The sequence below is a fragment of the Pyxicephalus adspersus genome, chromosome Z (genome assembly GCF_032062135.1).
Source record: "Pyxicephalus adspersus chromosome Z, UCB_Pads_2.0, whole genome shotgun sequence".
In the NCBI taxonomy this organism is placed as follows: Eukaryota; Metazoa; Chordata; class Amphibia; order Anura; family Pyxicephalidae; genus Pyxicephalus; species Pyxicephalus adspersus.
In genome coordinates this window covers 13,658,764-13,671,536 of record NC_092871.1, presented here as the reverse complement: position 1 = coordinate 13,671,536, position 12,773 = coordinate 13,658,764, and the positions used below count along the sequence as shown (strand labels likewise).

At 36.3% G+C, this 12,773-nt stretch overlaps 1 protein-coding gene across 1 annotated transcript; it reads right to left on the bottom strand.

The window, feature by feature from the left end:
• Positions 1-255: 255 nt before the first annotated feature.
• LOC140344451 (uncharacterized) lies at positions 256-12,276 on the bottom strand. Its single transcript, XM_072431580.1, has 8 exons — positions 12,191-12,276; positions 9,159-9,215; positions 7,678-7,746; positions 5,764-6,714; positions 4,138-4,200; positions 3,619-3,825; positions 2,272-2,339; positions 256-594 (listed from the first exon to the last, which is right to left on the bottom strand). The coding sequence occupies exons 1-7, from the start codon at positions 12,249-12,251 to the stop codon at positions 2,308-2,310; spliced, it is 1,440 nt and encodes a 479-aa protein (XP_072287681.1). The 5' UTR covers positions 12,252-12,276; the 3' UTR covers positions 256-594; positions 2,272-2,307.
• Between the last annotated feature and the right edge of the window lie 497 nt (positions 12,277-12,773).

Sequence of the window (12,773 nt, the reverse complement as noted above, 5' to 3'; positions counted from 1 at the left end):
CCATTTCTACATTTTGAGGTTTGATGTTACCCTAGATTCTGTCCCAGGAGTGCCTTAGGGTAAATACAGCCCTGTTTATATAGTGTAATAGCTGGGGACATGCTGAACCTTGTTTCTGAACTGTGCTAAGAGTATATACTGGACACTTTTAGTTGTACAGAATAATGAAAGTCACTGTGCTGAGTTTCATCAGAAGCAGGAGAGTCTATACTATGCTTACAAACAAGTTTACTAACGTAATGAGCCCAAACCGTATTAAGACACAACTTATGCAAGTTTTATTGCACATGTAAAAACTAAGACTTCACATTTTTAATTAAAAAGAGATAAAAAAACACACTTTGTATGGCACAAAACTGCTCTCAGGAAGAGCCTATTCAAAGGGTCAGAGCAAGTTGTTTTTGGGAGATCTTGAGATGACCAGAGGACAGGCGCCAAGATACATCCATCGGTTAACCTGTCACTGAAAGCATCTATAGGGGGAGCAAATGGTGGCTCGGGGGGCATTTGGTACAAAAATAAATTATTTACAATACATTTTTTGTAGTTTTTTTGCAAATTTTCATATTTCGGCAAATCAGATCTCAAGTGTTCCTGCAAAAACAAAAAAAAAGACAATCGTTACTCAAACCTTGGTAATAAGGGTAAGGTGCAAGTATGCCACCTTACCCTTTTATGTATGCTGCATGGTTAGTTTCCAATGCTCATTGTCCCACTTTAGATACTTTTGGGTGGTAGGCAGTTTTTTTCTCTAGGTCTTAGTGACTGCACAGCTCCATATGTGGCACGTTGTAACTTTCACTCTTGGCCACCATTATGTTTTCAGTAATATGTGCTGTAACAGCTGCACTCTGGGATTGGACCTGATGAGCTAATTTGGACCACCTCGCACATCATTGAATCTTATGTGACCATGACCACTTTACCAGTTTACTGATTGTCATCCTTTAAAACACTTATAGTTGGGACTAAGTTGGTACTACCCACAAGACAGATTTTGGAGGTGCCCAATCTTCTGTCTTTAACAATTTGGCCCTTATCATAGTCACTCAGATCTTTAAGCTTATCCATTTTTCCTGCTTCAAACACATCACCTTTAAGAAATGACTGCTCATTTGGCTCATATTATATCCCAATTCCATAATGGGCACCACTGTATCAAGATAATTATGGTTATTCACTTGAAACTACTTGTGTATATTTGAGAAATGAGTTATAGTTAGTGTGCACTTATTAATTATAGAAGGAACTTGATCTTGTTCCATGTTCACTGGCTTTGGTAAGATAGCTTGTAGCACAGCAATGGTTCTGACTAGGGTTTTGCTCCTTGGTGTAAAAGTCCAAAGAATACATTTGTTAAAAAAATGTTATGGGAATTGCACATCACCCTCTTCATTTGGTCCTAATGGGAGCATACAAAACAAACTTTAAATGATAATATGCAGCAATGGTCAAATGAGCAAACATATTTCTAGAAGAAACGATATGAAGGAGATCCTGGATAAAGATAATAGGATCTTCAATAGCAAAAATGCTTGTAAAAGCTGAACCAGGTGTGTTATATGGCTCCCTTCATCATCTCCTTGGACACTTCTGTATCCTGTAATAATCTAAAGCAATGGCAGATGAAACTAAAGCATGAGGAAAGAGATGCAGTGGATCTAGAATCCTGAAAGTAATGAATGCCAAATACGAAGACTGTGATTATGTTGAGAGCAGAAGTATGTATTTGCAGTCATCTTTGCAATCTTATAATTTGTTTTTCAGGTACCAAGTTGAACCTTGGTGATACAGATAGTATTAGTGTATATAGTGTGTGTGTAGTGTATATAGTGTGTGTGTGTGTGTGTGTGTGTATGTATATATATATATATATATATAGTGTTTTTTGTAGTATATAAGTTTAGTGTAGTTTAATAGTAATGCCCAAATCATCATTTCTCCTTAGCCTTAAAATGTAAAAAATAGAGGAAAATGTTGAGGAGAAAGATCGGACAAGATATATATAAAAAGGGTTTGTGGTATTCCTTTTCATGTGTATCCTCTGCCTTAATCTTACATTAAAGATACAAAAAAATGATTTTTATGTTATAATTATCAAATAATTTACTAATTAGGAAGCAGCAGACATTTACAGAGTGTCATAGTGTGCCAATGCATTTTAAAGTGTGTGTTTTTTTATGGATTCTATCAGTTTTAACTGATTTATTTTCCTCTTGACAGCCACCTAACCCCTTTGTATAGATTGGGATTACATTTCCAGTTTCTTACCTCTTCAGGAGTTATTCAATAAGTTCAATTAGGAATCTATCTTCCAGATTGTGATTGCTGGGAAAAACCTTTTAGGGGGGGGGAAACAAATGTAATATTAGTAACTGGGTAAATGCAAAACATATGTCTACTTGTACACAAAGAAAGTACATTCAAAGCCTCAATGCAGTGGTACTGGGAGCTGTACAACAGATATATCTGATTTTATCATGGTGGAAAGGGAAAGCAACTCCAGGCCACATCTTTTGGTCCTCTTCAAGACTAGACAATTTTTGGCTAGATAATACAGCCTGGGTATTTTCACCTTGATCTGTTTGCACTGTGTAACAGGGTTATATTTCCAATAGATGAGTGTAAGTGTGTGTAAAATACAAATGAAATTAAAAACTACAAATACCTTTATATAGGGCCTGGTTTAATAATGCTTTCCAAAACTGCGGAAGATAGACTATCATAGGAGTTGGAAAATGTTTTCAAACCTGGACCAAATCCATTCCAGATTTGCTAGCTCACCCAGGTACTCCCATGATAGTCTATCCACTCCAGACCTTTATTGAATCAGGCCCATTGACTCATGTTTTGTATCTTTACAAATGCTGTGAGTACAGACAGGTACCTGTGGATCTGTTCCTAACCTCCTGTAGTAGGCTGACCCCATAGAACCTCCAATGCATTGAAATCCGAATAAATGTTCTCCCTGCTGGACAAAAAGCACATCCCTCTCCTTCCTACCATATGAGGGAGGCTTTTGTAGTCCATCAGATAAAAACTGTATACTTACACCACTGCTTGGAATTTCAGCGTAGCATAGTCAAATCAAATATGAAGTTAGGGACACACTTGACCTCTGGCAGAGCATCAGGTATTTTTTTGTACTTGCATCAGTTTTAAAGACTTAAGTCGTTGAGATGTATTCATAATTAGAGAAGATTTAGACAAAATTTTAAAATTTAATCTCGCAGCGAATCGGGTCGTTGTCGCTTATCGAACATGTAAGAGAGAGCGGCCTTTGTAAATAAATGAGGGCTTGCCCTCGTTTAACCTCTAGTGCCCGGGGATCGCGCACAGGAGGATTCCCACAGCTGCATTCATTATTGCAGCTGCGGTACTCCTCCTCTAATGATTTCCTTGATCTTCTGATTGGTCGACGAAATCCATTTGCAGAAATTTCGCAGACCCATCATAAGTTCGAGGAAATTTTCGCAAGAATGTCAGATGCATTCTCGCTCATCCCTATTGATTAACTATATCAATAGGGTTATATTGAACAGTTCCTAGGGAATCCTACAGAGAATATATAGACAGCTTGGTTGATAAAACAATAAATTGTTATGAATATTCTCATACCTCCAGATCCACCTCCAGGTGGTTTATTTATGACTTGATTCTGTGATTGGGATATCTGAGCTAGACCTCCGCCAGTTCCTCCTCCACTTACTGATCCTTGGTTTTGCGACTGGGAGATCTGACCAAAGCCACCTCCAATACCACCACCGGAAACCTGGTTCTGGTTTTGGGACAGGCCACCACCTCCACCAATTGATCCTTGGCCAGCTGCAACAATGACATATGAAGAGAGCATGCATTTGTTATTAGATTCTGTAACACAAGTTCACACTTTTTTCATGAATATTGTGAAGACAATCAAGGTGTCTAATTTTCTCATCTGCACTATCCAGAATGTAATATCAATGTAGATGTAAGAGCCCTCTACAAATTGCAGGTGGCCATTCCAAAATTTCATGACCAAAGAACAAAGTGTGTTCTTTAACCTGTTAATATTAACTTTGGTTAATAGTATTTCCTCCTCAAAGCTGCTGTTCTTTAGCCTATTGAAACAAATAGCAAATAAAAAATAGTACTCACATCCACCTCCTATGAGCTTGTTGCAACCCCTGGATACTGGAACATCATTTGGGTTTATTCCTCCTATAGACAAACAAGGTCAGACATGATGTTTAAACAGACACAGTAAAAAAATAAAGTGCACAGAACAAAATATTTGAGCAATGAGGATTCTGAGCATTGTTGGTATAACTGGACAAACTAGTAGTTGAAGTGTTTCTAAACCAAAATGGTGGAGCAGCTTTGTTACCCTGGGACAGAAGATCCTTAAGATTATGGAACACTTCTCCATCTCCTTATCATACCATAGAGGAGGGGGGGTAATTCAATAATTCATAAAGAGAACTGGGTAAGGTTTACACGTACTTTATCCTGATCTTAATTGGTTCTAACTATAAGACATGCATATTATTCTTCTGACAAGCTTTGGGGATCTTTTTCATATTAGTGGACAGGCTGGGAAGAAATTAGGGAATGGAGCACACAGATGGGATTTTATTCAGAACCTGTCATTCTTGGTGGAAATCTATCCATGTTTAGAGAACCATGTTAGTGTATAGCCTCAAGAACCTGATCCTATGACCTGATGTATTAAATGGCACTTTATCTTTGGCCTTGTAAGACATCTCACAACTAAACATAGGGATAATTTTGCTGTCTGCCTTTCTTCCTTTGTTTCATGACTCAACTCCGATTGCCAACCAATATACAGGTCTTTTAGTGCTGCCACATGGGTGTAAAGAGAGAATCATTGGCTCTGTGAAAGCTCCAACCAATGCCACCTGAAACATAGGACCCGTTCTCGTTGTTGTCTTGATTTAGCAACTGGGGTAGGTAACATTTAAGTAAACCTTTAAAGAAAAGTTATATCTAACTTGGACTGCATGAGAACACCTTAAAGACTAATTTGAATTATGTAAACATGTGAACAAATCATCCAATTTGCTATTTCTGATCATTAAAGGAAAGCAGTTTATCTTGCCCTGGTGTTCTGGTGAACTTATTTGCAGCAAATGTACCTGGGTATGATAACTGCAGACCCCATGGCTATACTTAACTTTGAAAATAAAATTTGTTTGGTCAGTTGGCTTGGGAACCCTACGTTGGAGGTTCCTGTAGACATGCCAAACAAATATTGTCTAGAAAGGGGCATGTGTTTTCTTTGGCTGCGCCCTACGGTTTTCTGCAGGGCAGCCTATAGATGGGGAAACAATGTTCTAGATGCCAAGTACAGCTATGCTATTTCTATGTCCAGCACTGTAAAAAAATGCACACAAATTGGTTTTATATTAGTATGATTTTACCCAGAAATAATACTGAAAAGATCAATGTCAGCTGTCCAAAGACTGCTACTTTCTGCACCTGGCTTCCTTTTAGTGTTGTAATCTTCCTTAGCCACTACTGTGGTGTATGTCTGTGATTTGCTTTGTTGCCAGAAAGTTGAAACTCTCAAGGCTACTTGATACTATGGGCCTGGTTTAGCAATGCTAAGCCAAGCATGCCAAGACAGAAGAAGATAAACGGTCTTGGGAAAACTTAGCTGATCCACCTGACTGATGATTATTCACTGTGAATTATTATAAACATTCAGTTCTAAATGTCTATCAAATAGTAAACATAGCACTGTGAAAATTTGTTAAAGTTTACCTGGCAATCTGGGTGGATTTGCGACACCACCACCACTGACACTGGATCCTCCACTGCTAATTTGTTGTAGAGAACCACCTCCAGCTCCACCAGAAGATCCAGCAAACTGGCCAGTGCCTAGGCCTGATGATCCAACAAATTGGCCGGAGCCCATGCTTGATGATCCAACAAATTGGCCGGAGCCCATGCTTGATGATCCAACAAATTGGCCAGAGCCCATGCTTGATGATCCAACAAATTGGCCGGTGCCTGAACTTGAAGATCCGTGAAATGAACCTGCGCCTACATGTGATGATCCTCCGGAAGATCCCATTCCAAATGAGGATGATTGGTAGGATCCCCCACTACCCATGGATGAGCTTGAACCAATTCCTATTGATCCAGAACTGCTCTGTCCAAATGAACCTCCACTTACTACACCAGATGCTCCTCCTTGTGATGGGATAAATTTTATTGTTCCAAGCACGACAGGATTTTGTATGGCTGAGCCGCCTCCTCCACTTGAAGATCCTGAAATAAATCCTGTGTTTCCACCGGATGACATGCTGTTGTGGTTGACAATCACTCCACCACTACCTATTCTTGGAGGAGGGTTTGCATTTCCTGCAATGATGACGGAGCTTTGCTGAGAGCTCCCCCCAGCTGCATGGAATGAAGATATGCTCTGGCTACTTCCACCTCCAGACATGCTTCCTCCTCCAGAAGAAATTATCTGGGTACCTGTGCCTCGGCTTCCAGAACCTCCTCCGGACATGCTGGATTGGCTAAATGAGCTGCCTCCTCCTCCACCACCACCACCACCTCCAGAAGCAATAATCATCTGGCTACCAGAGCCTCCACTTCCAGATTGCCCAGAGGAACCACCACCTGACATGCTGCCACTTTGAAAGCTGGACTGCTGACTAAATACAGACTGGGAGCTGCTTCCTCCACTCAAAGATCCAGATTGGCCTGCAATAAGAGGGAAATATGAATACCAATAACACACTATTTATTATCAATTTACATTCAGCCTATGCGTAATGAAATCCCAGGAATACAACAGTATTCATTCTGCAATGACAGACAGAGGACCCACATCTTTTTTGTCTAATTTTAGTCCTGCAATGAGTTAATGGTATTTAACAGATTTATGATTGAAAGTGCTTAAATGAAGCCTTTTCATGCCAATGGTTCCCACACAGACATTAGTCTTGATGGGGAATAGATAAGGAGATGTCTGACCAGGTATTCTAGATTACCAATGCATTTATCAGTGCACTCTATCCCAGTGCCCATTAGACTACAAAATTATATTCAATTATGCTGCATAATTTTTAAAGCAGGAACATTAAATTAAAACAATATCTAATGGAAGCTAATAGTGCTATATCAATCTGACTGAATAAATATTACTCTATGTGGCTTCAATTAGGCTTTAAATAGCTGCTACAGCACAAAAAATGTTACAGTATATTTGTATATTTATTATTTGTTTATATTTATGTTTTTGTTTATATGTTTTTTAAATATTTATGTATATGTTTATGTTTTATATTTGTTTTGTTTATATTGATATTGTTTATTTATTTTGTATTATTTCTTTGACACACCTTATATTGTTTGTGCTTATCTTTGTTATCATTGTTTCTGCAATAATTTGTTATAAAAAAAATTGTAGATTCTTCTTCAAAATATTGAAATTAAACAGTGTTTCTCTATCTTTTTTATCATGGCGGAACCCTTGAAAAAACTTTTAGGTCTTCAGCGAATCCTTGCTATAATTACTATATCCACAACAGCACATTAGTATGGTTGTCAATGGGAAGAATACCACCAGTGGCAATCAATTAAATGCCAAAATAATAAATGGTGAAAATATATTAAACTTCTGTCTCTATAAAACCATAAGCAAAGACTGAAATAGGGACTTACTGATGGAGCTACCGGAAATTCGAACATATCCTGGAGAGCCATCACATACTGGAAGAAGAGCATTGGCATCTAGATGTGCAGAAGATGACAACCATAAATACAAAATCATTTTTGTAAACAGTGAAATACCATAAATGAATGTAAAGGGAAATGTAAGCAAAAGTTCAATATATTTAAACTAATCACTAAGGGTAATTCGACCACAGCGGTCTGCCACAGGCTCAACCACCACCGCTCCCATTCAACTGGAAACCACTTTGTGCATGTAGTTGCAGGTGGTTGCTTCATTAGGTGGCCAACCATCTCCATTGATTTTAATGCAACCTTGTTCAAAGTTTAACACAGTTATGATTGTTTCCTTTTATCCATCATCTTCCTGAAAACATTGAATTGTAGTAAACCTCAACCACATTCAACCACATGACACAGAGGTTGAGTTTGGAACCATACAGTATTGAAGAAATTTGGTTTTTAACCCCAAGTCTAAGGCCTAAAATACATTTGCACTATTGGAGTCTGATTATGTTACCATGTGCAAATTGCTCGTTGTTGCAACCCAATTATTTGAGGCTTGCAGAATGCACAAAAATTGGACATGCTCCATTTGTACAATGTAGATTATTTTATCCTGCCTGAGTAAGTAACATATTTCTGAGCCACCAACACCTATAATAATTATGCTGTACTCTGTGTTATTATTTCTGTATTGCAATATTAGTTGACAAACATCTGGCTCAAAATTCTCTCCTGTGTCCTCACCTTTGGGTGGAATAACATTTGGATTAATATCTTGATTTTATTGTCATATTGCTCAGAGGTTCGAGTCAGCTGGGTGGCGGCACACCCTTGCCAATCAAAAGATCACCAACAACTTCAATGCCAAAGACGCTGTGTCTACACGCAATAAAATCCCTGTTCTACCGCAAAGTGGTGGCATGGCAGGATAATCTCATGCATGAGGTGTGGCCGTAAACACAATTTAATGACTATGAACACAAAATGATCAACCTGATAAGTAGTGGATGGAAACTTTGGGGGAGAAGGTAGTCACATCTCTAGGTAGATGGCCCATATGACTAAAACAAGGACTGCAGTCCGAATACAGGTAAATGTTGACGTTTTTACACAATGTCCTGTAAGCTAACAGGTCTATAGTGGTACAAATGGGCCAATTGTATGCACAACTTGAAGTATAGGCCAACAGATCCATAAGAATGACAAAGTAGCCTTCATCATCAAACTATCAATATTGACTTTGGTCTTTGCAGCCCTCGAAATCTGGATTTAATAAAACCATAAAAAAAGGATCATGAGAAAAAAAAAAAAGGAATGCCAAACTCAACCTCAAAACACCATACTGTACAATTAGCAACAGTTCAAAAATCAATCAATGGGTCAGTCCAACCAAACACAATATTTCATTTTTAGTAGATGATGGTGGGTAATGGAAGTGTCCATTAAAATATACAAGGGCAACTTACCAGAAGAACTAGAGGGCATGTAGCTTGGGTCCTTGCAAAATTTAATTGGTGAAGCATCTGAAAAGAAATGTAATCATCAGATATCAAAGTAAGCAATATATTGGTATTATATAAAGTTGTAACCCATAGGCATTTTAAACACTTTTACACATATATAATATTGTGATCAACTTGCTGTAGGTTGGCTTGTCCATTTAAAGGGAAAAAGATTTTCAGTATAATTTGTACTCTGTTATACTGGTTTCTTTTACAGCAGTACTTATCTCCTTTTGGATGCTGCTCTGGTTGAACTAATATTTGTACTAAGCCATCTAAGAAGAGGTCCCTGCTCTGACTCATTCACGTGTGTGTAAATGTCAGCTTGAACTATAGAAGTCTGAAAATCACAGGCTTTTTCCAACAAGAAGGATCTAAAGATAATGCGTGCAAAAGGAGTTTTGTAATATTTTATAAGTAATCACTATACATTGCATCTAAAAGCCTTGGAATATGGAATATCTGCAGTTATATGTACAAGACAGTAGATGTTTGCAAATAAAGTATGACAGCTATAATTTCACCTTACTATAGCTTTACTGCTGCTCTTCTTCAGTGAAAGCCTACGAGTCCACTAACATTGCAACTAAAAAGGAGCTTTTCTTATTTAACTTCTACTCTCCTTGATCTCACAAGCTATCATGGTGTACACAGATACTCCCTGTGTATGACCAAGGGCTGAAGCATTGCAAAGTCATGATATAGACCATTTGGCCACCAAGCTGCCTGTACATTCTGCCACAAATACTCAGTAGGTTGCATCTACCCAACAGAAGATAAATGAGTTGTACTTTTATTTTTGTATAGTTTTAGCTTTACCCAGCACCATGGACAGAGCATAGGAAATGTCTGCACTGACTACACTAAAGATTGATATAAAAGCTGCAATCCGTGTTACAGAAGATGTCACTTGCCAATAGTGGCTATTGTATCGTTTCAGTAATAATATCTAAGTGTACTGCTAAGAGTTCATATATAAAGTAAATGTGTGTTCTTGTTGTATTTTATTTGGCAGGAATAATACAGCAGATTTTTCCCCTAGGGCTCCTCTTATCTGCACATAGAAAAAATTAATATAGTACAATAGCCAGGGAATTATTACTCAGGCAGAAAAGGCAGAAAGCAATGCAAAATGATACTTTTAGTAGCTAACAAAAATATAAAATACAACCTTTAGGAACTATTCAGGTCTAATTATAAAGCAGGGAATCTAAAAATCACCAAGTGGAAAACATTCCAAGTCCATGTGTTTTCAATGGTAGTAATTGATTCCTCATTAGTGAATGTTTAATAATTGAGAGATTTGCTGTTTTATGAATAGTAAACTAAATAGTTCTAAAAGGTATTATCTTGTATGTTGTTGTTTGTTATATATGGTTTTCCTAATTTTTGTTTTATTTGGTCTCTAAAATGCATTACATGGCCAACACTGTTATTTGATTCTGTACAAAATGTTCTGTGTAAAGTAAGTTTTATTTAGGACAAAGTTTCAACAATACAAACCATTTCATACAGTGCTCAACAGAAAGAATGCCATTATTTTTTTAGGATTCTTAAAACTAGCTAAACCCTTGATAGGTTAATATGAATTGTCTGAACCTCTATGCCATAATGAGGTACTTAAAACAGATCAATATGTTTTCATGTTAAAACAAATTGGTTTTATACCAATTTATTACAATTTTATTTCATTATTATTATATAGTAACTCAATAAATGTATTATAATTATTATTAATATTATAAGATGATGATAAGTAAGAATGTACATTTTAGGTAAGACTGTGTGTGCATGGGTGTTGAATCTACCACCCATACACAAATCTTGTGCCCCCCAAATTTTGGGGGTTTCTGGGTGGCGCAGTATTAAGCCACAAGTTGTGGAATTGCTATGTTCTTGTGTGGAGAGACACAGCTCTTTGGAAATGTTTTCTCTCTTTTTTTACACATTTTTTATACAAAATACTGGTGACTGGTCACTTATACTACATAAACATTAACATAATCCTAATATACATAATACTAATATTACTAATATACATATTATTGTTACATGTGTTTGAATATATGTAACTCCATGTTTGTATTTTTTTACTTGAGTGCAGGAATTTATTAATATAATATTATTTGGAAGCAAAAACTATTTTGGTAATAATTAAATTTGTATATAATTATTAGCAATGATTAATATTCATACTATTCTCTAATGTAATATTAATCATCATTAATATTAGTATGTACTACTGTATTATTGCAAATACTATGTTGATGTCTGCTCCTAATATTTTATTATTAGAAATAATATTTTATTATTACTATAGTAAATATAACTACTAGTATTACTAAAAATACAAAATTGTATTATTGTTATTAATCATACCATTCTCTAATATAATAATAATTGTTGTTTACATTACAATAATTATTATTTACATGGACTATAGTATCACTGCAAATACTATGTTGAATACAGCTCCTAATATTTTAATATTAAAATGTATTATTTTATTATCAGAATAGTATGTACTACTATTACTAATAATACTAATTGTATTCCAATTATTAATATTTATTATTAATTCTATAGTATGTACAACTATTTCTAATATTATTAATTGTAACATTACTGGTAACAATGTAAAAAACTGAAGAAACAGAAAACGAATTGCAATACTTGTTATACATAATTATTGTAGATAATAAAATATAATATAAACATATAGTTATACCATTCCAAAGAATGTAATCTATATAATTTTATTAGAAAAATAACCATGACAAAAATAGTTTAATTTATATTATAATTGTTTACACTATATTATTTAAATAAAATAAAAATATAATTGCACTATTGCTACAGAAATTATATATATGTGTAGCTTTTGTATGTAAGTAAAATCTATTACATTGGTTAACAATTATCTAGCCTTTAAGGTCAGTTACAATACAGTTATGTCACATTATTATACATCCTTTCCCAATCCCAGCTGTACTTACTGCAGACACTTAGCAGGGCTGCCCAGTACAGGAGAACCTTTGCTGGACCAAACCTACTCATCCTGGCTGCTGGAGGGCCACAGGTATTGTCAGTACAAAATCTGTGTATCACCAAATATTTGCCTTTATATGACCGGCAGAGGGGGAGGAGATACATAGCTCTTGGTTTGGCTTGTGAATAAGGATGAACCTGACAAAGCATGCCTCACTAGGGTGTGAGAGACTCACAGGGAGCTGACACCCATGGGTGCGTCTGTTTATTGCACTGGTTTTATGTCTATCCCAAAACTTGCTACCCAGCAGTTATAGGGTGGAGAGAATAGTGAATCACTCCGAATTCCGATACTACTTTCTCTACCGTCTACTACTCATCTGCTAGTCGTCCTCTATGTCTGTGTTATTAAACATTGGAATCCACAGTCTCTTGTCTGACCCAACTGCTCATATATGCATGTCATTCTTTATTAGTATCTGGGTAGCACTGGTATATCACCATGACATTTATAGGATTTCAACTTTTTCAAATGTATTGAGTTATTTTTATATCTCTTGAAAACTATATGTCCTTTTTTTGCTTTCATGT

Coding starts and splice junctions, on each gene's coding strand:
- LOC140344451 (XM_072431580.1), bottom strand. CDS start 12,251: ATGAGTAGGTTTGGTCCAGCAAAGGTTCTCCTGTACTGGGCAGCCCTG. Junction 9,216..12,190: donor AGCCCTGCTAAGTGTCTGCA/GTAAGTACAGCT, acceptor ATTTCTTTTCAG/ATGCTTCACCAATTAAATTT. Junction 3,826..4,137: donor CAAGCTCATAGGAGGTGGAT/GTGAGTACTATT, acceptor TCATTGTTGCAG/CTGGCCAAGGATCAATTGGT.